General features: G+C 27.6%; 3 protein-coding genes across 13 annotated transcripts; all 3 read right to left on the reverse strand.

Annotated features, from left to right (window-relative positions):
• Nucleotides 1–2,122: 2,122 nt before the first annotated feature.
• On the reverse strand, nt 2,123–3,604 carry LOC101509664 (zinc finger protein ZAT9-like). The gene has a single exon (XM_004508850.4). The coding sequence runs from the start codon at nt 3,314–3,316 to the stop codon at nt 2,390–2,392; it is 927 nt and encodes a 308-aa protein (XP_004508907.1). The 5' UTR covers nt 3,317–3,604; the 3' UTR covers nt 2,123–2,389.
• Nucleotides 3,605–14,954: 11,350 nt separating this feature from the next.
• LOC101512454 (WAT1-related protein At5g47470-like) lies at nt 14,955–19,428 on the reverse strand. Of its 3 annotated transcripts, none has more exons than XM_012718195.3 (8): nt 18,849–19,428; nt 18,666–18,731; nt 17,767–17,883; nt 17,169–17,418; nt 16,672–16,833; nt 15,883–16,037; nt 15,656–15,799; nt 14,955–15,178 (listed from the first exon to the last, which is right to left on the reverse strand). In XM_012718195.3, the coding sequence occupies exons 1-7, from the start codon at nt 19,046–19,048 to the stop codon at nt 15,688–15,690; spliced, it is 1,062 nt and encodes a 353-aa protein (XP_012573649.1). In that variant the 5' UTR covers nt 19,049–19,428; the 3' UTR covers nt 14,955–15,178; nt 15,656–15,687. The 3 variants fall into 3 exon arrangements, with proteins under 3 accessions (XP_012573649.1, XP_012573650.1, XP_004508915.1); XM_012718196.3 differs by having other exon boundaries at nt 14,956–15,118; XM_004508858.4 differs by lacking the exon at nt 14,955–15,178 and having other exon boundaries at nt 15,508–15,799; nt 18,849–19,426.
• Nucleotides 19,429–20,863: 1,435 nt separating this feature from the next.
• LOC101509988 (protein NONRESPONDING TO OXYLIPINS 2, mitochondrial) lies at nt 20,864–24,105 on the reverse strand. Of its 9 annotated transcripts, none has more exons than XR_001144373.3 (4): nt 23,692–24,105; nt 22,833–22,893; nt 21,404–21,444; nt 20,864–21,104 (listed from the first exon to the last, which is right to left on the reverse strand). XR_001144373.3 is itself a non-coding variant. In XM_073363764.1 (3 exons), the coding sequence occupies exons 1-2, from the start codon at nt 24,013–24,015 to the stop codon at nt 21,425–21,427; spliced, it is 282 nt and encodes a 93-aa protein (XP_073219865.1). In that variant the 5' UTR covers nt 24,016–24,105; the 3' UTR covers nt 20,864–21,104; nt 21,404–21,424. The 9 variants fall into 9 exon arrangements, 4 of the variants coding, with proteins under 4 accessions (XP_073219865.1, XP_004508911.1, XP_027192771.1 ...); XR_012161319.1 differs by having other exon boundaries at nt 23,754–24,104; XR_003474262.2 differs by lacking the exon at nt 22,833–22,893.
• Between the last annotated feature and the right edge of the window lie 143 nt (nt 24,106–24,248).

The following is a 24,248-nucleotide window of genomic DNA, read 5'->3' on the forward strand; positions in this document are numbered from 1 at the left end:
GTAAAAACCAATGAGCCATAACGCAGTTTCAACTTTCGTGTTTTGGTCACGTTACTTATACTTGCTTGGCTTTTGATAAAACAAGATGCTCCGATGAGTCTTTAACATTGTTGCAGTGACATGAAATTCTTGTGAAACAAAATATCACATCACATGCACGAAAAGCCCTCCTTCTCCCTTTTTATTCCCATTTCAAATTTTAATCACATGTACACATTTGCTAATGTTTTTTTTTTAATATAAAAATACATATTTAATCATTTAAGTTTAAGTCAGTTACCGCTTAGTCTTATTTCTTATTTGATCTTTTAAGTTATATTTAATTTATTTTATTAATCTTTAATTTATATTAAATTATGCAGACAATTTTTTAAATTTGAAAATTTCTTCGAATTATTGTCATTATGAGTTGACTGTATGAACAACTTTACAAATGAAAAATATTAATAATATTAGTTATTTATATAAATATTTACTATTACGTTTTTTAAGTTATACATGTGTCTAAATTGTTGTAGAGAAAAAAAAAATATAGACTATTTATAAGTTTTGATGAATACTTTTTTGAATAATTAATATGAAGTACATATTGTTATAGTATTTAGTAGATTTTCTAATTATCAAATGCTTTCAATTGCATTAATCGTTGTTAAAAATGAAACAAAAGACTAACAGTTCAAACACAACGTAATTTAAATGATAAAATCAAAAGAAAAAAAATTAAAAAATCTAAAGAAAAATTAGACTAAATTTAAAAGACGATAGATATATATGTTGCCTTTTAAAAATGGTATATCAAGAAAATTAATTTATCACGTGATTGTCAAAGCTATATGCACTAGTTTTTTCTGCTTTCGTTGTTAAATGTAGTACCATATGTATTATATTAGGAAAATTAAAAATATTAAATAATGTGATAGTTATATTAAATTTGTTAACCATCAATATTTGTTTTACAAATTTATTCTTAAAAAAGAGAATTAGTTCATTGAATCATCATATTTTAATTATAAAAATTACCAAATAATTAAAGTATATTAATAAAAAATAATTAATTAAGTTGAATTTTTTAAAATTATCCTAAAAGAAAAAGGTAAATTTTCAAAAATATCTTATATTTAGATGTGGATGGAGTACTAGTAGAAAAACTCTCAAACAACGTGGTGAATTCATATTCTATCAATATTTAGTAAGCATTGCAAATGGAATTACTTCCAACTAAAAATACCTATAAAAAAAATAAGATGATCACCTTTAAAACACAATTTTTCTCAGTCATATCTCTCTTTTTTAATGGAAAGTGTGAGAGGATCCATTGCCCTCTCATACCCAAACATAAAAGCATAAACATTTCACTAATTTCATCATATTTAACAATAACATTTTAAAAATATAATTCAATTAATATTTTCATGACACAAATTTTTATATAAAGGTTTTGGTGGGAGTATAAAAAAAAATACAGAATTCATCGTTGTCAGAACCATTTATATTTTATTAGTCTATTAGTAATGAAATTTGATTAGCATATACTTTAGTATTATCATATCATAAATCTGATTCTTGGACACGACGAATACATGGGTCCTCCTCCTTTTACTCGGAGACTTCATTCTTTTTCAAGTAGGATAAAGTCGAATTCAGAAATTTACCCAACAAAAAGAAAAATCAAATCCATAAATTTAATTGGTTCTTAAAATTTTTCCTAGTTAGTTTTGTAACTACCAAACCAGGGTATCCAAACACTGCTGCAAAAGAAAGTAATTGTGCAGTTCTATTGGCTTCTTTCATCATTTACAGTTTCTGACTCCTTCTTTGGAATCATTGCTTTCATGCTTCACGCTTAAAACAACACCAACTCAACATAACAATACAAACAGAAAAGAAGGCAATAATAATGATTAGAGAGAGAAGACCCATTTATTTTATTTATTATCCAGATGAAAATTTCAAGGTGGAAGACACGTTAGAGACTAGGTGTAATAGAATCAAAGTGGTTAAAACAGAATTGCAGAACTTTAGTACTTTGTTGGTCCACACAAAAACCAAATCTCAATTTCCCATTGCAAATTTGGAGAATTTTAAAACTATCAAATAGACAAACAAAATAAAATAAGTGGAGTAGAAACTTCAACTGTTTTACTACCATTTCATCGTGTAACTATAATAGTACATAACAATCAGTTGTTGAAATAATAATTTATACTCATCTACCACTACAGAAATAAAAAAGCATTTGATCTATCAAAATAAACATAATCAAATATTCTTCATACTTTCAAATTAAAATAAAATAAATAAAATCACTTTTTCCAATACCAACAAATTAAAAGCTAAATAACCAATATTAATTAAACCATTCTTCATAGATCAAAGAAATTGATCGCAATTAGGCATCAGAAACAACACTAAGATCGTCATCGTCATCTTCTACTTCAAGTGGAGCAGGCAAATTGAGATCTATGAAACTTTCTTTGAAACTAACCGAAGGATTAACATTATTAGCATTGGAATTAGACGAGGAAGAAATGAGATGAGATCTCTTGTGACCACCAAGTGCTTGACCAGAACCAAACACCTTCGAACAAAATGGACATTCAAAAATCTTATCACCATTGTTAGTATTCTTCACTTGGTCTTGGTTGCGACAACAAACACTTTTATGACTACCCAGTGCTCTTGAAGATCGAAATGTTTTCCCACAATTTTCACACAAATGTTTCCCACGAACTCTCTTAACCTTTGATTCTTCTTGTTCTTGTTCTTGTTCTTCAAACACATTGTTAATGTTGTTTCTCTCTCTACTCCATTTGTCTCTTGACAGCATCATGAGACACATAGCAACATCTTCTTCAGGGGAAGTATTAGAAACAGAGCTAACAGGTTCTTGTTCATTGAACGGTGGTGTTGGTGTTGAAAAGATGAAACCACTCATCTTTGGTTTCTTTGATTGAAAATCGTTGTTGTTGATGTTATTTTTTCTGTTTCGTTTTGATCGTTGACGAGTTAAAGGGTTCTTTGACTCAGTCTCACTCTCTCTATCTTGAACAACAATCAAAGACTCAGTAAATTTAGGATCTGCAATTTTGTAACTCATTTTAGGATTCTCTCTCAACACATAAACCAAAGCTTTTTCTTCTTGTTGTTGTTGTTCTTGTTCGGATTCTGAAGATGAAAATGATGAGAATGAAGTTGCAGATTGAGTGATTAATGGTATTTTAGGCTTAGCTATAGCAAGATGAGCCTTCATGTGTCCACCGAGTGCTCTTCCATTACCAAATGTTCTTGAACATAATTTGCATTTGTGTCTTTCCATTATCAAAACACACCAACTTCAAATTCAACAACCCTTTTGGTTTGGGTGGTTACTCTTATTTCTCTCTCTCTCTATAGAGCATAAGTTCAAATGGGAATTTAAAAAGAGTAGGTGACAAGCATTCCTTCCTCCACCAAAAGATTATAAATTATGATTTTTTGTGTTTATATATATTTATATATATTGTAAATAAAAGTAAAAATAGTACTATAGCTACTACTACCATATGAGTTGTGTAAACACATTATAACAGTGACAATAATTATTCCGCTGCTAAAATTTAGAAAGTGTGATCTTGAACAGGAAAAGAGCTACAAGTAACATGCAAAACTTGCTGCTCAAATCGAATAATCTTTTTCCTATTTATTGTTGCTTTCTAGGCCTCTTCTAATTGACATTGCAAAATTTCATTTTTTAAATAATTAAGAGATTAATTTTGATATACTCATATATAATTTTTTTATATCGTTCACCGAATTTCATTTTTATTACTTTTAAATTAAAAAAATTTATGTAACATAGTGATTAAGTGACAGTCAGTTCATATCAATTGAACTCAATAATAAACAAATTTCCATTTGATTAAATTCGGTGTAAATGTATTTTCTTTTGTAAATCTTTGGGGTCAATTGTGGATTGGATTCGTGTACCGTAACTAACTCTATTGGGCAAAGTTGGTATACGCGTTATAATAATTATTACTATTCTTTTTTTATATAGACAGAGTATAATATAATTACTTACAAAACTGAATATGGGACCCTAATATTCATTGGAATAGAAGCGGTGATAATAGATAATTATTTTGTTGTGATGTGCAACTCACCAATCGTAAATGATTGTCGGTTTTATTAGGTTGATTGATCTGATTTCAAGTGATGAAAAATTATAAATAAAAAATACATAGTTTTGGATTTTGAATTTGTAAAGATCGGTCACTTTAATACTTCAATAGTTAACAAAATGAACATTTTATTTAATTTTAAATAATTCAAAAGAACAATTTATATTTCATAAATTTAATGTTTCAATTGACTAAAGTTTATAATTTTAAATTCTATAATAGTGATTTATTAACAAAAAAGATAGATATGTTATTGTTTTTCTCTTTTTAAAAGATTCAAAATTTTGGAATAAATGTAAAAAAGCTTAAAGACTAAAGATTAATATACTAGTTCTAAAAATATACTAGTATTTACATAAAAAATATACTAGTAGTATTTAATTTTCTTTAGAATATGTTTCAAAATTAAGTGTAATGCCACCCACTTGAAGAAGAAATGTCAAGGCACTCATTATAATGCTCGAGTGCTCAACAAACTATATACAACTAGATTGTTAGAGTAGAGTTAGTTGAATAAATCTTTCTTTTGGTAATCCAAAATATCTATATCATGAAAATCAACAAATAAATAACTCCGCAATTACATATAAGGAAAAGTTATTATAATTTCTTGACCTCAATTTAATACTCTTTCTACGGTGAAATAAAAATAATAGTTAAAAGATTGATATATTTTATTAAAAATTTAATTTAAAAATATTAGTCTTTTAATTATTATTTTGTTTATATTTTATTTCAAATAAAATATTATTGTTCCGAAAATACTTCTTATTATTTTTCTAATTTTTTAAGTTAAGTGAATAGTTTTAATGCAAATTTAGTTAATAATTATTGTAATAAATAATATTTTAGTAATTATAATTAATTTTTTTAATATGTAAAACTTTGCTTCTAAATAAAGTCAAGGTAGAAAATTTGAATTATACTAATATTACACTTTTTAATACTCATTTTGTAACAAAACGCTATCTTTGGTGATAATTATAGAAAATTTATGGAGGTTTTTTTTTTAATCTCAAAATAATTATTGTAATTAATTATTTTATACATATTAAAAAATTATAATAAATGAAAGAGAGAGAAGAATACTTTTATCAAATTATCCTTATAAATCATTGATTGATTTCAATTATCATAAATGTAAAATAATGAATTGATAAAATGAAAATAACGTGTATAATATTAATTAAATGGTACAATTGATAAAATAAATTAAAATTGTATTGAAAACCCAAAACAACAATTATTTTGGAATAAAATTTTCATTGATAATACGATAATACTATGAGATGAAAGGAGTATATTTTATCATTATTTAAGATGTTTATCTTTTTTATATTATTAAATGTATTAAACGTCGGTCTTGTACTCTTCTACGAGGATATATTTGTAAAAACATTCAAGTAATAAAGAAATTCACTGGTTTATAAACATTGGTACTAGTGGGATTAAGATCTCTATTCATCATCTTTTCCATCTGTTCCATTTTCATAGTTTTGAAAATATATAAATATAATAATGTGATATTTGGTAGTTCTAAATATTTTATATATTATTTTATATTTACTGCAAAGTAATTCTAAACTATAATAATAGAGATGAAAAATTGAAAAAATATGAAGAGGATGTTAACTCAATAGAGAGAGTATAAGCAAAAATGGATTTGTTTCATCTACTTAAAGTTAGTGTGCAATTAAATGTCCACTTTTTCAAATTTGTAGTGAATATAAATGTCCACTTTTAAATGAATTTGTCCCACTTTTTCAAATTAAATGTCCATTTTTCTATGCAATTAAACGAGAATATAGGTAATTTAGATAATGAAGTTAGATTTTTAAATGAATGCAAAAAAATTAAAAGTCAACAACTCATTGTCTGAATTAGTGTACAAATAGTTACTTTTACCTTAATATTTTGTTATAGAGAGTACCTTTTCCTTTTTACTTTTCTATTTCCTTTTTTAAAAATAGAGTGCAATTTTTATCAACACACACTTTTAACTAGTTGAAATTCAATAGATCTTTGTTGATTAGATTATTTGCGACCTACTATTAATGAATATTTTTAAGGGAACTATCGACACCCTATCACAATATCACAACATAAAATTATTAAGGAGACAAACAACATAAGAGAAAAACAAAGAGAAATGTCAAGAGAAAATAAAGACAGTTTACACAAATAAAGTAGATTGATCAAACACTTATATTGTACGTCGATTTCCAATACATTAACACTAAAATTCATTTGTGCATTAAAAAGTAACCTTCACAAACACGGTTAACCATAGTAATCGGTAACGTCTTACTTTTGTATAAATACAACACTACTATAAAGGGTTAAATACTTGCATTCTAAATTTCAATCCTAAAACTGAAAACATATTCAATCTATCATAATTCAAGTATGTATTCCAAATCTTTAATTCCATTATTTTATTGCCATTTAAATTATTAGTATTTAATTAATATGAAAAGTCAAGGAGATTAACTATGTAGTATTACGTGTTTCCTAAATACAATATTCTCTTGAGGAATTTTTTGTTTTTTTATAAAATTCGTATTCAACTGCATTAATTATTTATTTATTAATATGATTTTAATTAATATTTTTTTCAACCAACAATAAATATTATAATAAAATATTAATTAATTTTTTCTCTTAAAAAATAAAATTATAAAAAATAATATCAATTGTTAATAAATTTAATATTATTAACAATTTTTTACTTCTCATGAATTTATCAATAAAGTTCCTTTAGAAGGTTGTATATACATACAAAAGGGTATTTGCATACATTTATACATAATATAAACATATTTAATATACTATCAACTTCTTGTTTTATATATCGTTATTTTTTTATAGTCATATAGTTTGATCTAAGAGTCAAGGTGTGATAAAACTTTATTTACCTCATAATCAAAATATGAACTCTTAATCTGAAATTTAATTATGAAGTAAATAAAATCTGATTAAAATAATTCTTATCAACTTGAGTTTTCTTAAATTCGTCATCTATAACTAAAGTTTATTAGCCTTTTGACATCAATAAATTTGATTTAATCAATTTGATTTATATTGAGATATTTAAATAACGCAAGTACTAGTTAGTGTAATACTTTTAAAGATTTTCCTCCGTGTCTGAATCTTAAAAAGTCAGTTTTGAACAAATCAATGCGAAAGTAGACCGTAAACTTAACGTTGGAAGAACCAAATCCCATCTCCAGGGAGAAAATTCTTAACCATATAAACAAATAATTAGATTAGATATGTGTAAATCTAGAAGTGTCACATTTTAGAAATGAAGACCAAAATAGACCGCATAAACGTTAGTAGGACAAGTTCCTTTATCCGTGTGGGGTACAAAAATTGTTCAAATTAAATTTGCGGTTATGAATGAACTTGCCTGTGATATATTTCAACGATCCTCACGAGAACATTCAACAAAGTATGTAACGGTATATGACAACAAATAATTGGAGTCTCGCATATGCCGAAAGCAAAAAGGAATGTATTTTAAACATACCGTAGCTTTTAACTAAAGCAATCTTAATTAACAAAAGGCTAATTCAAATAAACAGATTGTTACTCTCTTTTGAACACAATTTACTTAGAAAAATATTTGTTTATGTAAAATGTGTCTATAGCTATAAAACAGTCAATTTAAAAAAACATATGTATATATAAAGTTTTAAGGTCGGTCTAAAGTTTGTGTAGGTTGAGTCATTCTACAGTGCTTTAAAATTTTGAAATCCTAAAATGTTAATTATATATTGTTAATATTTACAAATTATTAATTATGTTACAATAATTTAATGACAAAATGTAATATTTCTACGTAGAAGGTCCTAAAGTCAATTTCCAAATTTTATGGAAAATGTTATTAGATAACTAATGTAGAGGCTCATTAGAGTTGGACTAGATCTTGAGATTGATACAGTGTTAACAAAAGTGCTTATACTAGTTTAATATTAATCCAATTATGGAAGTGACCCACCTAATCCAATTTAATTTGGTGTCTTTATATAGTGTTAAGCACAATTTACTCAAACAAAATAAAGGGATTCAAATTTCGAAAAGGTAGTTCACATCATTCATGCCTTGTGACAGAAAGTGCAAACTGAATAACAAATAGTAAATGCTGACCCAACAACAAACATAAAGTGATAAAACTTTTTTTAATCTTTTATCTTTTTTGCTGATTTTGCTCATGGCAGGCAAGATAGCACAAGTGGTTACTGAAGGCAGAGTGTAAGAGTAGTGAGTAGTGACCATAACATGAATAAAGAAGGGCAGACACTATAAGCTTTTCTTGCACTACATTGTTCTTCCATTTTTAACATCCTTGAGGACTTTGACTTCACTTGTGGTACGAAATGAATAAAAGAAGACATGCTTAGATAAACAAACAAAAATCAGTTGGTTAGAGTTGGTTTGCTCCTGAAAAAGACCCAACCTTAGCTACCTTTAAACCTTGTTTTCATCATAAGATGCTTGTTTTTGGCTTCCAAGTCAAGTATATCATGACACACATGATGACAACGACGAGGTATTAATTCTTTTGCATCCCAATAAAAGATTAATTATTTGGGACCACCCTTTGGTGCAATTTTTTTTAAAAATAAGTCATTTTGGTTAAGGTCCTTTAATTAATAGAATAATTTCGAGGTCCGATAGAGGTATGACATTGTCACATTGATTTTTTTTTTTTTTTTAAATTATTGTTGACATTGATATATCAATGTTAATATCGTATCTTATATTATTTATTTTATTTTTTAAAGTTAATTGTTTACTTTAAGATAATTAAATCTGATAGTTTTATTATTCTCTAAAAATTTATGTGAAAATTGAACACAGACCTCAACTATTCAGAGTTGCTTTATCCGCGTCAAATAGTATCATTTGGTGCAATTGACCAAACACTATGAGAAAAAGTCTAGCAAAAATTTAAAAAATGTAATTAAGAGTTGAACACACTAAAATTTTGGAGACTATTTTTTTCTCTAATTTTTTAGATATTACAGTTTTTACTTATAGTGAGATTTTAGAGTCATGTCAAGAATCAAATCAAGATTATATAGAATTAATAATGGCCTACAATAGAAGACAGGTCGTTCCCTTTTGCTCCCCTTGTCTACTGGAATTGCAACCAACCCAACCTATATGAGCAGATTCTTGCTATAACCTAAAAAATGCAACAACAAACAACAGGAAAAAAATAAACCCTTAAATAGAAAAACACAACTTTTGAGTAGGAAAATAATAGTCTGCCATTACCAAAAGGAAAAAGCAAGCAATTGTGAATCCATCATTATTGTGTTTATTTAATCCTTTTTTCCTGACAATTTAGCATTCCACATTTTCACTTGTCTTTACAGACCTGACACAAAAAACGATGGAATGCTGTAACAAAATAGAGAAATTGATGTTGCATTGCATTTATAAAGAATTTGGATTCCCTCAATTTTAGAGTATCGGAATTTCATATATAATCATGAAGTTTTACGCTTCTCACCTATAAGCAAGCTAGCTATCTTGATTTTGTAAAATTCACCTAGGATCAATATAGTACTAGAATATATGTAATCGAATCATCATAAATTTTTTTTTTTTGAAATGCTAAAATTGCATTAATATAATAGACTTCTAGCATAAGGGATATATAAAGCACTGAAGTACTTTTGTTAAACACTTATATTTTGTTAAACACAAAAACATTCATTTCACAATTTGTCTAAACCCACAAGGAATAACATCAAAACCCATTAAAATAAGGACCAACAAAAGTCCTACACCAAAATCACTTGTAACACTACTAGGAAATTACATGCACCATCAAGCTAAAAATACCCTAATCACTATAGATCAATTGTGGTATGTGACAAGGAAAATCGTTTCATCAATTTGAATTGACGTCTAATCGAAACAACGATATAATAGGCATTGAGTACATATTTGATTCAACATACAACAAAAACAATAGACAAAACCAATCAAAGCAAATACCAAACACATGATTGCATCAGTTCAAAAACAACACACAGTTCAATCATCTAAAGATTCAATTCACCGAGTGTGGTCGTCGGTATTTCATTCCCAAGTATGTCATATATAAATTATTGACTAAACAGTCTCCCATCTTTAAGGAGCCCTACAAACTGAGCATTGCAATATGAAGACAAAAGACCATCCACTCTAAAACCTAAGAACCAAACTCCCCACATCCATCTACTTCCCCATATCCACCTACACACGAAATTTCAATTGCCCTCATAATACCCCTTTTGCTCTAAGTTAATTTTGAAGCATTCTCTAACACATTATAGCGACCTTTAAAAGAACCAAATTATTCCACACCCGATACTTCTCCAATACACTTCAAACTGCCTTCATTGAAAATTGCAATGTTACCGAATCTCATGTAATAACTATTTGATCAATGCCAGCTAATACAATAGATAAATTAATAAATATTACTCAATTTGTTTCAAAATAATGGTTATATTTAACCATATATTTTACATATATTAAGTAAGGATGATAAATAAATTAAAGATAATGATGATTTTATTAAATTATTTTTATTGATAGTTGATGTATTTTATTTATTATAAACATAAAGTGAAGAATAATAACTTAAAAAATATAATTAAAAAAATATATTTAGAATTAAAATATTCTTTGATTAGAATAAATTTATTTTACAAATAGGAGAGTTATTGTAGGACTCATGTAGTATTATACTATAATTTTTCAGTCAATATGCATTAAGTAGAACATAAGATAAAATTCAAACTTCTACCAAAATACACTTTGTTTTTCCAAGACTGGTGAACGAATTGTTGGTGATTAATTAATTGGTGGGTTTTTTAAATGGTGTTGGAAAGTTAGGCAGCACCCAATGCAGATCTATTCTGCTATTTTAATTTGCATTTTTATGGGTATTTAGTCAATTCAAAACTCTCTACATAGGGTCATAAGCATTGACATTTCACCCATTTGATAGTTGAAATTAGACTTTGAAGGAACTTTTGACGAGCTTCTAATTAAATACCGACTAAATGTTTTAATATTAATTTAACTTTTTTTAATAAAATAATATTTATTCAACTTGAAATTAATATTTGCTACTTATTTTATTCGTTCTCACATGGTCATTAGAAAGTTTACATTGTAGCATAATGAAGAGGAAGGAGAATACTCTGCACAAGGGCACATGTAGTGTCATATTCCAAGAGTGATAAAGGACTTTGGGTTTTCAATACACCTAACTTTTGTGAATGGGTCATCGAACATAGGAAGCCCTACACCTACAAATGAAAACAAAAGAAAAGAAGCCCTATATATAGCTCCATTACTTACTACAAAGCACTATCAAAATTATTATTATTATTATTATTATTATTATTATTATTATTATTATTATTATTATTATTACTACCATTAGTGTGTAGATGGACATTGTCCTATTTTATTATTAAAATTATTAAAACTCACAAAATTTGATGCAGTTATTTACTATAAAAAACAGTTAACTGACTAGGAAGAAAACTATAATATTGTATAAAAATAGTTTTAAATAAATAATAAAATTGGTAGGAAAAAAATTATACCAACTTTAGTATTATTATATTTTAAATATATGCATATTTAAAAAAAACAATTATTTAATCAAATAAAGAAGGATACCACTATAAATAAAATAGATTAAACGAAGTATAAAATTTGAAGGAAAAAGGTTGTTTCAAAACTTAAAATATAATCAGATATTTAATTGAAAAAGAATATTAAAGTTGTAAATAAAATAATTTAAAATAAGGGTACAATTTGAAGAAAAAATCACACTAAAATAATGTATTTGTTTTATATTAAGTATAGTTAAATAAAAAAATCAAATATATTTTTAATCATGACAAAATCGTAACATTTTAAACTTAGTTTTTAATTATTCACTTTTTTAGCCCATAATTTTTTAGTTTTTATGGGACTATTTTAAGATATTATGATTAAGGCACCAAGATCAATACAACGATTAAGGTTTATCTATTATGATCAAAGCGCAACCATTGTAGGATCTACAAATTGATACATTGCTAGATTGCATGTGATGCACTTGGTTTATTGCATGAATAACACTTGTCGTGTTGCATATAATTCTCTTGATAGTTGGCGTGTTGCATGTAATTTCCTTAGTTTTATTTATTCTATAAATAGGAACTCATAATGTACTTTCAAATCAAAAGTGGGTGTTTTTAAAATAGAATGTCTCTTTTTTTAAATATAAATATCTTTGATTTAGTTTGGAAATATCAATAGTTTAGTTTTTAAAGTTATAACGCTCATTAATTATTCAGACAATAAATTATATATTTTAGATAATTTTATAATAATAAATTATAATTGTTATATATTTTAAATAATTTTATGATAACGAATTATAATTTTTAAAAACTGTTTTAATACTTTAATAATTAATTTCAATTTTTTACTCGGTTAAAAATTCAAATGACACTATTCTATAGTTTTAGGAAATAAAAAGACAGTTTATTAAAAAAAAATTAAAAATTAAACACAAGTTCAATTTAATAAAGGAACTAATTTTAAGACATCATCGTGATTTTAACTTCACCAAAAATATAATTAACTCGTTGCTTACCAATGAAATAAGCATTTTTTGCTTGGATATAACTTTTATCAAATTTTGGAGGCTTTAAACAATAATCTTGATTGTCTTAATGGAGTTCTCTTGGCGAACCCGAGATTGAAATCAAAGTGATATTTTCCTAACTGTTAAATACTAATTTTCTTATATACTACTAACCAGAAGCCAATATTTAGAATTTAAGACTCTATTTGGTAAAATTCGTTAAATTATTATTGATTAAAATTATATATATTATTTTTTATATTATTTTTAAATCATAATATACAAATTATAAAAGATAAAAATGATTTTATTTACAATAATAAAGATAAAATTAAAAGAAAAGAATAACAAACTATAAGAACTCATAAACTACTTGAATTGACTTATTAAAAAAATTTGTAAACTATAAATTAATAAATGATTGTTATCGAATAGAACTTTTAATTTATAAACTATAAGCTCAATTTTTTCATTGCCAAGCAGATCCTAAGTCTATTTTGTAAAGAAACAAAATGTTGGCCCTAAAATATAAATCATGTTTCAAATTACTAGATACAAATATTATTATTATTATTATTTTAAATACTATTTTCAATTAAAGAAATGTTAATGTGTGTCTTGAAGATATTTTAAAGATATTTGTTAACAAATTAAATATAAAAAATTTAATTTGAAAATATCTTGAAAATTGTGTTTTTAAATGTAAAATTTTTTCTTTTTGAAAATAATTTTTTTATTTTATTTATTTATTTATTAACAAGTGTTTTTGAGACATCGTTTGCAAGACTCTTTTAATTAATATTAAAGATTTTAACGTTGAGGTAAAATCGTAAATAAAATGTTTTGAGGAGAAACAAACGGTTAGTCAATTACTAATTATGAGTCTAATTATATAGATATTTAACTTGTATTTTTGAATTATTCATTCAAAGATAGGTAATCAAATACATTCATATAACAATCAATTATCTCACCATGAAAGAAATCAAGAACATTATGTCTTACTTGAACTAGAGATTGATTAAAAGAACATTCTATTTTATAAAAGAACATTTTGATTTATAAATGAACATTATGATTTTTATAAAAGAACATTCTAGTTATTTCTTTTTAAAGATAAAATTAAAAAAAAATATCATTCTCCATAGTCCAAACCTCAAGTTAAAAAATATAAAGACTACTCAAATCAATAATCAAGCCCATAACTCAAGTTGAAGGTCAAAAGAAGCAAAACAGTCTATAAATCGATGATCAGATTGATCTCCAGATTGATGAGTTGTCACCAAGAACAACAAGGACAATAGTACACTATTAATGCACTTTTTGCAAAAAGCTCAACATGCTTATGAGAGAAATGATTGACACGTCACAACCATTCAACCACTCACCTACGTTTTCCATATGACACAAACCAATAATGTTATGATTTTGTAGGAGAATTTATGTATCAAATAACACATTTCTAATCAAATTCAATTTGGACAAACAGTTTTCTGAAGTTCAGTAATGGCTATATTGAGCCTTTTTAAACTCTCTCTTCATCTATAAAAAAAACATGAAAAGAGAAGACAACAACGAGAGTTTTTAAGATATTAATTTCATACTTAAACAATCATACTCAAATAATCATTTTAAAGTGAATACTTAAACAATCATTTTAAAGTTGAAAGGTGAATTATGAAACTGATAAAGAAAGATAGTGTGAAAGCAATAACATTCTGGTGTTATACACATTAATGAAAAAATTAACAGATTGTGATGATGTAACTTACTTTAGATGAACTATGATCAATGATCTTCTTATCCTTATTTATTTCTCACTCACTAATCACGTATCACTTATAAATAATCTGCTTTATTTATCTTTAAGTCACCCATAACGTTTTGAACTATTTGTTTAAAATCAAAATTGATATTGAATTAATTTAAATTAAATTTAAAAATTAAGATTTTAAAAAAATATTACAATTAAATCTCATTTCTTGTGATTGATATAATAGTTGGTAGGTCAAAATTGAACATATTTATTATAGTAAAGTTTTTTTATTTGTAAAAATATTAATACATAAAGTAAAATAAATGTATTGAAGTATTTATTTATTTATAATGAAATGATATGACTATCCATTAAACAATGTTTTATTTTATTTAAAGACTGAGGTGAATATTTTATTGACTGAGCAAAATATTGTCTAGCTATAAGATAAAAAGTACTGAGCTTTTTTCTTCTCTTCGTTATTATTTTCCTTGAGTTCCACTATCACCCTCTAACACTTCCCGCATCTCTCGCTCAAAACTATTTGTCCTGTGCATTGACCATGAAAATAAGTGACTTAGCTACTATGGTCCACTTGTTGTTTTTTACCTGAATGTGCATCAAATATATACTTTTAATTAAAAGTAGGATTTAGCCCTATTTCCGACTGTTTATTAAAAATAAAAATATAACAAATATTTTATCATTCTTTAATTAATAAATTATTTATTAGAGTTTTTTTATAAAGAAAAAAATAAGTTTTTTATGTTTGTTACCTTTATAAGAATTTTTTTCTTCAAAATAATTATAAATAATAATATTTATATTAAACTACTCAATACAACTTCTCATTTTAAGCAGTTTCTAAATTATTTTTATAATATGATTTTTTTCAGATAAAAACATTTAAAAGTAGTTTCTTTTTATTAAAAAAAAAAAAACTGAAACAAAGGCTTAATACATTACTCTATCCCAAAACCTAAAATTATTTGTTTAACTTCTCCTATATAATACATTACGCAATCCCAAAAACCTATAGTTAGCTAATAATTACAAACTAATTTATCAAAAAAAAAAAATATATACCACATTAGTCGTTTTGAAAATTTGGAAAGAAATCAACTTAAAAGAGGCTTCTCTGCATCAAACTCACTGTCCAAGACATCTTCTTTCCCTTTGGCCCAAAGCACAAAGTAGAGCCCAGTGAACATGAGGAACATACCCACTATGCTGCAATGCAAAATTGTATTACAATTGCAGTACATATATAATATAGTATTTATAATTAGAAACTATAAATTTTATTAAGGTACCTTCCAATATTAACGGTACTATCTCCTAGAGTAACAATTGAGAAAATGACAGAGCAAACTGTGCCAACAGGGCTGAACATGGATACGAACACTGGACCTCTCTTCTCAAGTGCCCAAGCACTGAAGCTTAAGCATATTCCAGTCACTGCACCTGACTGTGAATTTATAAATCATGCATTTAATATATAGTTAGATATATGATATGATCTGTATTATCAATCTGAGTAGCCTTTATATTCATATGAAATAATAATAGTTATGATTATTTTATATTCATATGAAATAATAATAGTTATGATTATTTAAAAAGAGAGACCAGGACGGTCCAGAGGTAAGACCATCAAAACAACTGTTTTAAGTCTTCATGAAAAACAAATTTTTTACTTAAGCACTAAAAAAATATTATATGATATCAATTATATTAATTTAGTAGTGTCAAGTTAAAATTTACTAAATTTGTTTTAAGTCTCTTATTAAAGTTCGTTTTAAACTTAGACATGTGTAAATTCGTTTTAGACTTTTTCACATGCGTTGGATTGGCTCTAAAGATGCCATATTAGTTATTCAACTTTAGTAAAAGGGTAAATTGGGCAACAGAAAACAAGTGTAAATTAGGTGTAAAAAATTGCAGTCAAAACAAACAAATGTATATTGAATAGTTTCTTTTATTTATGAAAATTAAAAACAAATAAATGTATATTGAATAGGTACTTATTTTATGACAGTCAAAACAAATACATGTATATTCAATAATTAAAAGATAATTAAAAGAAGAGTAGTTGAAATTACCAGAAGAGAATAGCCAATCATGTCACCAACACTAACAAGTGGCCAACCAGTATTGATCTTATGATATTCAAGTAATTGAGCTGCTGCAGTGATGAATCCCCCCAAAAATGAAGTTATTGCACACACAGACATTGGTGCAGGAAATTCTCCTAGAGTAAAAGCCTAGGACAAACACAATTTTTGTTAAGCAATAGTAAAATTTAAAAAAAAAAAAAAAAAAACACACACACAAAAAATAGACTCAATACGACCGAATGTACTGTTCACCTATACGGTATACCGTGAACAATGTCTTTTTTTAATTTTATTTTTAACTCTTTTATAATTGAAATATATTTTTTTGGCACATGTAACATATTTTTGTGTCCCCTTTCCTAATTTGCTTCCAAAAGAAAAATTAGACAGCATATCATCAATAGCTGACTTTCCGATGCAACCGATTGTATATTGTAAAGTCATAAAGTTAGGTGTAGAGAATCCAATGTGAAAAAATTTACCTGTAGAACAACTGTGCTTGAGAGAACAAGGATTGAAGCCAAGAGATAGAGACAACCGATTATCTTGTCTCTGTCAAACATTATAACTGATGGTGGTGGTGGAATTGATAAATGAATATTTTTTTCTTTTACTGATGCAGGAGCAGAGATGCTTTGCATCAAGCTCATTGTGAAAGCCCCTAAGACACAAAGCAATGTGCCAATTATTTTTACTCTACTATATGTGCAGCTTAAGTCCACTTTTTCCAACCTGCCTCACATATAAGTTTTTCATTAGCATATCAAAATGCAAACACTTTGTACAATTAAAATCTTAAATCTATTTTTATACCATTAAGTTTATATATGTATTGTCATATAATAATTAATATAATGCCTCTTAATATGTTTAAGTGCCTTCTCCTAAGTCATGTGTATTTTTAAGTACATTATAAGTTTATGAAGGATTAACTTAGTGATTTGAGTTGGGACACATAATAAGTATTAACAAAGAGTTCAGGATTCGATTTATGCTACTAACATTTTTTTTTCTCCCTAACAAATTAATCGATAACATTTGTCTATAAAAAAGTGCATTGAGAATAGATTATTAAATTACCGAAACATCCATGCAATGACGAAGATAAATCCTGGGGCAAGGTTTGGCATGGCTGTACCCATTGCTGGTGAGGTTAGATTGATTCCTTTAAGGAATAAAGACTGGAACACAGTTACACTGCAAATGATCATTAATGCCAACTATCAAAATATAGAAAACTGTTTAAGCTAAGTATATATTGGACTATTGGCTTTTATAACTTCATATAAGTCTTTTCTTTTTTTAAGGGAGAATGATATTGGTAAAAACCTATCTTTTACATTGATAAAAAAATAAAATAAAGCTCTATAAGAATTTACAGTGAAATGCATATCGATTTTATGAAAATGAGTTAAATTCAATATAAAAATCTTATATAATATTAGAGTCTCGATTGACCCATTTCGCCGTTGGAAAGAAACATTTTATTATAAAGGGAAAAACAAAGTCTTTGTTGTATAAAATGAAAATGGACGAGATAAGCTTCCCCTTAAAATGGGGATTAGTATAAAATATGTTTAAGGAAAATTTGAGTGCTTATAAACTCAACCAAGAATATGATTGTCATCTTGAGAGAGATTTTAGGGATCAAATATGATTATGATCTTGAGAGTGATTCTAGGGATCAAAATATTTCCCAAAAATCTATGATAATGGATCCGGCTCCAACAATACTCTAATATTAGTCTCTTGTATTCTTCAACATTTGCATGAATGAACTCAAGATCTTACTATTTCTAAAACCATTTCCAAACCCCCCTTTTCTTAAAACAAAATTTAACTAATTAAAAAGTTTAAAAATTGACGCTTTAAACCATTATTAAAGAAAATGTAAAAACAAGCAGGGAAGAGAGTTCAATGGAAAAATGAAATTAAAAAAACATATAACATATTCATCATAAGAATTAAGATTCCCTTACCCTCCAAGAGCAAGGAGAAGAAACTGTGAAAACAACTTGAAACTAAATTTCTTAGGCCATTTACTCCTGTAAAATAAACATAAACCCCAATAAAAATGATCACCAAAGTTCAAAAATTTCACATAATCCCATCTCAAAACATAACATTGAAACTTAAAAAAAAAAATAAAAAAAAATCCTTACCTTTCATAATAAAGGACAAAGGGAAAGAGAATAAGAAATGTAGCGAAGGAAGAGAAAATGACAATGGTAAAAGATGTGAGACCCAAAGACATAATATAACTCATAAGCATAGCATTTCCAGCATAAAAAAATTGTACCCCAATTAACCCTCCAATTACAGCCACATCTTCCATCATCCCCGAATTCATCGTTCCAACCATTTTCACCTTTTTTTTCTTATAATTCCAAACAAACAGAGAGGATGGAGTTTTATAAATTTTTAGCCTATCCTCTCTTTTATATCTCAATTTCAATTCCTTCTACAGCATCATCATCATAATTTATAATTTGGCTTCAAAAAGAAGAAGAATTAAAAATATTAATATTAATATTAAATTATATAGATGCATGGTATTGGTAATTGCAACTGCTATTCATGAAAATGACACGTGTATGAAATCCAAGTCATTAGAACTGAACTGCCGTTCATGGTTTTTTCTACCGGTCTTCTCCACCGCTTTAAGTAAAAATCTTTAATTTGTTTTTCTCTCTATTCAGAATCTCAGATAAATGCTGCTGCATATGTTACAAAACCATGTTTTGACTCAAATTGTTAATTCTTACCATTATGTATAAATAGAGGGTATTAGATTAGTTAACCATAAAAATTGTTTTTTGCTTTATCTAAATCTAGATTCTTTTTATTCCTTAAATATAGAGAAATATTGTCCAACCTGTTTTGTCTTTTTTTTTCTTTCTTTTTTCTTTCTTTTTTTTTTCTTTTCTTTCAATTTTGCAAATAAATTTAACTATTTTAATCATTTCATAGAATGATCTCAATTTTTTTTGGGACTGCTCTCAATTTACATTATTAAAATTCTTGTTTTTATAATAATTTCATTTAATCCTTGTAAAAAAAATTAATTTAATAAAAAATAAAGATTGTCTCTGCCAAAATTACTAATAAAGATGGTTAGTCATCGTAAAAAAAAGGTCGGACAACTTAATCACTATAATGTAAGGATATTTCCTTCAATAGAATTAAATATTAGCATATTATGATAGGCAATTATTTTTAAGACTTTCTATATTTTGGGTTAAAATTCACCAATCACGATAATGTAATACTTAGTTAGACTAAAAAAAGTATTTAAAACAAATTAAAATATATAAAACGAACTAAATGTATTTTTATTTTGTATTCATATTAAAACTATAAACACATTGTGGACGGATAACTCAATTTATTTGAGATAAAGGTTATAAAATGGAGAACTTAAATTCAAACTTCAAACTCATGAGAAAGAAAAAAAAACTATAAACACATTTTTCTTGGGTACATAAACTATAAACACATTTCTACAATATTATTTTTACAGTTACTGTAAATTTAGTGAAGTTATTCAATAAACGAGTTTAATGCATACGAAGATATTTTATTTATATTATTAAAAATGTATACACAATCGCTGAATGTACATCTCAACAAACATTCAATTGTGAGTCAAAATAAAAATAAAAAGTCAATTATGAGAGAGCCCACATAATTGATGGAAGAAAAAAGAAAAAAAGAAGTGATAAAGGATACAAAAAAGAAAAAGCAAAATGAGATGCTACTTCCTCAGCTTTTCAAGAAGTCATTTCATCTTTCCAATGGTCCTCTCCAATTTTTCAAACTAGATTACGTCTTCTTTAAGATTGACTTTAGAGTAACCACATCCCCACAAAATTCAGTTCTTAAGACCAATTATAGATTATGTCTATTTCAAACTCTTGTCTCTTGTTAAATGATTCAGTCCTTAATACCAATTATAGACTAATCTCTTAATTCATATGTTTAAATTCTTCACCTCTCTTTAAGTTCCTCGCAAGGGCAGTGTTGCTAACCAAGTGAACTACACCAATTAGTCATCGACTCTATTTAGTCATGGCCTTCTAAAGCAACATTTTTCCACTTAAACAAAGGCTTTTTAAAAATAATGAATTAGAGACGACCACTTGATACATTGCGAAGTTTAATGGAGGTAGACGAGGAGTTGTAGAAGGTAACATAGTATTATATGTTTTAATTATTATGCTTATTAATGAATATATCAATTAGTGCGAATATAATTTAACAGAACACATCATTTTCTAAGCCTGAAAGAATTACAGCAAGTATACCCACTTTCTGGGAACCAATGTAACAAAACGACCACAAATCCAACCTTACAAAACCTAAAAGGCTTTCTTCAATCTTTCTTCTAGCATGTCACCTTGGAACTGATAGACCAAGCTCTAGAACAAATAAAACGAAGGCTCAATTAGTAACATACTTGAGTAGAAACCCTAAATAAAACAGAGCAAACAATTTAGACTACTTCCTACACAAGTCAGTTGGAGTGGTGGCATCATACAAGAAAGAACTACAGTGGTTTATGTGTAAACTAAAACTATAAGCTCTGTTGATATGACAATCATACAATTTGCTTAAGAAAAATATATATAAGGCTAAACACGTGTTTGAGCACAAATTATGAAACAGCTGTTATGATTTCTCGAACAGTTCTTCAGATGGTAAAAACACAATATCCCACCTCAAGAACAGCAACCATGTCTCACGTCCCATCAATTGCATCTGGTGAAAGTAACAGTTATGTTATCATATTAGACTTACTATAAAGGATCATTCTAAATATTATAATTTTTAAGAAACTTTTTGAATTTCAATCAAGAATCCAGTAGGCTGTTGTAATCCGTAACAGATATATTCAACTACCAAATCTACACTCCTAGTTTCAATTTCTCTATGTAGCACTGCAAAACTTTACCGTTGTTTTCCGGAATATATTGCACAGGAAAATCGTTAGTGAAAAATTATACCATCGACTCAAGTTCTGACTAAAAAGTGTTTTTTTTCTTTTCAAATTTAACCACACAATACGTTAATATCAAAAAATAAAATATTCATCTCACAGACACAAAAAATTGGGTGTTTATAAGCTCAAATATTTTACATCATCAGCAATATGTTTAGGTTAGAGGTTAGGAACAGTTCAGTAAATAGATGTAACCAATGGAACTGACTAGCAAAAGCTCTATTTTGAGAATGTTGTTGAAACTCCAAGCTCACCCATCATGCCAGACTAATTGTTCAGAACATAATGTATGGAGAAAATGCACAAACAATGAACAATAGAATATGATGACAAGTAGAAAATTACTTAAGAGTCTTCTTCTGGAAGCATTAGAAGAAGAGAAAGTATAGAGAACGCAAATTCTCAACGAATCAACACATTAGTGGCAGATTGGGTTCACGATGTAAAGCCAAAATTCAGCCATAACCATACGATGAATGGAATCATGATGGAAATACTACAAAATAAAATAATACACGTACACGTACACAAGAAGAACACTATAAAACTGCAGAATTGAAGAAAAAATACAGAATCACAGAATGGAGACAAAAAAGAAAGAAAGGTAATAAGACAAAGACGACATTTTATTCACAAAACAGAAAGGGAAGAGAAAGGAATTGAGACTCGGGAAAAAGGGAAGAGAAAACACAGTTCTCCATTGTTAGAATATGCCCTGAAAAAATATGGGCCATCAATCGAAAATGCACTAGCAAGAGGAGGAAAGGAAGGGTGCGGCGGGTGATGGCAAAGAAGTGTGAGTGAGAGAAATGTGGTGATTGATGTGAGTGGGATCTATTACCACTTTTTAGGGTTTGAAATGGGCCAAATCTGTGTTCCCCACGTTTTATCTACTTCTTTAATTGATTTCAGAACTATTCCCGCCATGGTTGTAGAGGGAATCATGCAAAAACCGCCAGTGTAACAAATTAGGATGCACTAACATTAACTATCCTATGGAAAATCTATTCAGGCTTCCAAATAACTGGAATAGCCACCAAAAGAACTTTTTCTTCAGATGACAGACAAAGAAGCTCAACTCTAATATTGCCGAAGAGATTACTAGAATTAAATATTAAAACTTGAAAGAACACTAATTTTTCCGTACTTGATAATGAAGCAGTAGGCCTTAATTGGCTGGTCCCGCATACTCCCAATTAACTATGTGCCTGCAGGAACCAAATTTTACAGTTAGCTTAGTTGACATCAAAATTCCCTGTTTGAGAACTTTTAGCCTCTCACTTTTCACTCCAGGCCTCCAAATAGTTTTACTTTTTCCCCACAAACCAACCTACCCAAACTCAAGGAGGCTACCAAACCACGAGAAGCTGTAACTGTCAGAAACACTCTTCAACATTTCAAATATTCTAGGGTAGACCCAATATATTTAGATCATGATATCAATAAAAAAAAAATTAAAAAACTTCAATTGGCTTGACAAAGTCTATAGCTGAAAGGCAAGCCATGGAAAATTCAAAAATAGTTTATTAATCTTCTATCAACAAAAAGCGCCCATGGATCATGTTTATACAAGAACTTTGCCGCACCTTCCCTTGACCCACAAATTTTTTGGTCTAAATTCTCTCTACCTCTCATTTTTAGTAAATATTATATACGGCATTTATATAACTACTAATAACACTTCATACAACATCATCAAGAGAACAAAAACATCGGACAAACTTAACAAGCTGTAATCTATATAGACTTTATACAACAGATTGAAGACGTATTTAGTCTCCTACTTTGACACAACACTAACCGACACAACTACATTCAATTAGTTCCATGGTCTCCGTGTCGAGGCAGTAAGCAAAATAACAATGCATTGGCCACTAAATTAAACAAACAAATAGATTAATTTTTAAATTTTTTGATTTTTTAAAAAGTTCAAGATTATTAAAATGTAGAAAAGTTATGAAAATCGATAGAACAAGGTGAATCTAAGAAGCAAGAAAGCTACTCACAGTGTGTGAATAATTTTGAAAAAGAAAGTATTAGAGGCCGGGAGAGGTGCAGCAGAGAGTACCCTGAGATAGCGAACGACAGATCCTCGAAGTTATGCTGAGCCGTGAAGTCATTCTAGCCGCTGCAACTGCACTGTGAAGTGGCAACAACGACTGCACGCATCCGAGTTCCGGCGCAATCCTGGATGAAAATGATCGGCGAAGTGGAGAAGATGTGGTTGTTGGTTTTGAGAATGAAGAAGCGCGAATGTTCGATTTGATGGCCGATTTGATTGATGAAATTGATGATGCTCTTTGCGCAATTCTGCTACACGCCGAAGCCATTGTCGATGAGATGAGATTGGATCAACCAATACAGCGCAAAGAGGGGTTTAGGGTTTTGCGTTTTTCATTTTACTAACCAAACTTTGGGGTCTTAATTGGGCCTCTGAGTGGAATGGGCCTCTCTTTTATAGATGGACAAAGAACAACAATTGAGAGTTATTTTTATTTTACTTTATTATAATATTGAGATCTATTTCTGATTTATATTTTATGTTTATAAAATATCCCATTCT

Source organism: Cicer arietinum, chromosome 7 (genome assembly GCF_000331145.2).
Source record: "Cicer arietinum cultivar CDC Frontier isolate Library 1 chromosome 7, Cicar.CDCFrontier_v2.0, whole genome shotgun sequence".
In the NCBI taxonomy this organism is placed as follows: Eukaryota; Viridiplantae; Streptophyta; class Magnoliopsida; order Fabales; family Fabaceae; genus Cicer; species Cicer arietinum.

Excerpts from the sequence above, each read along its gene's own strand:
- LOC101509988 (XM_027336970.2), bottom strand. The coding sequence starts at position 24,015 with ATGGCTTCGGCGTGTAGCAGAATTGCGCAAAGAGCATCATCAATTTCA.
- LOC101512454 (XM_012718195.3), bottom strand. The coding sequence starts at position 19,048 with ATGGTTGGAACGATGAATTCGGGGATGATGGAAGATGTGGCTGTAATT. Across the intron at positions 16,038-16,671 it reads TGATTGGCTATTCTCTTCTG|TCAGGTGCAGTGACTGGAAT; the intron begins GTAATTTCAACT and ends ATAAATTCACAG. Across the intron at positions 15,800-15,882 it reads AGTACCGTTAATATTGGAAG|CATAGTGGGTATGTTCCTCA; the intron begins GTACCTTAATAA and ends TTTGCATTGCAG.
- LOC101509664 (XM_004508850.4), bottom strand. The coding sequence starts at position 3,316 with ATGGAAAGACACAAATGCAAATTATGTTCAAGAACATTTGGTAATGGA.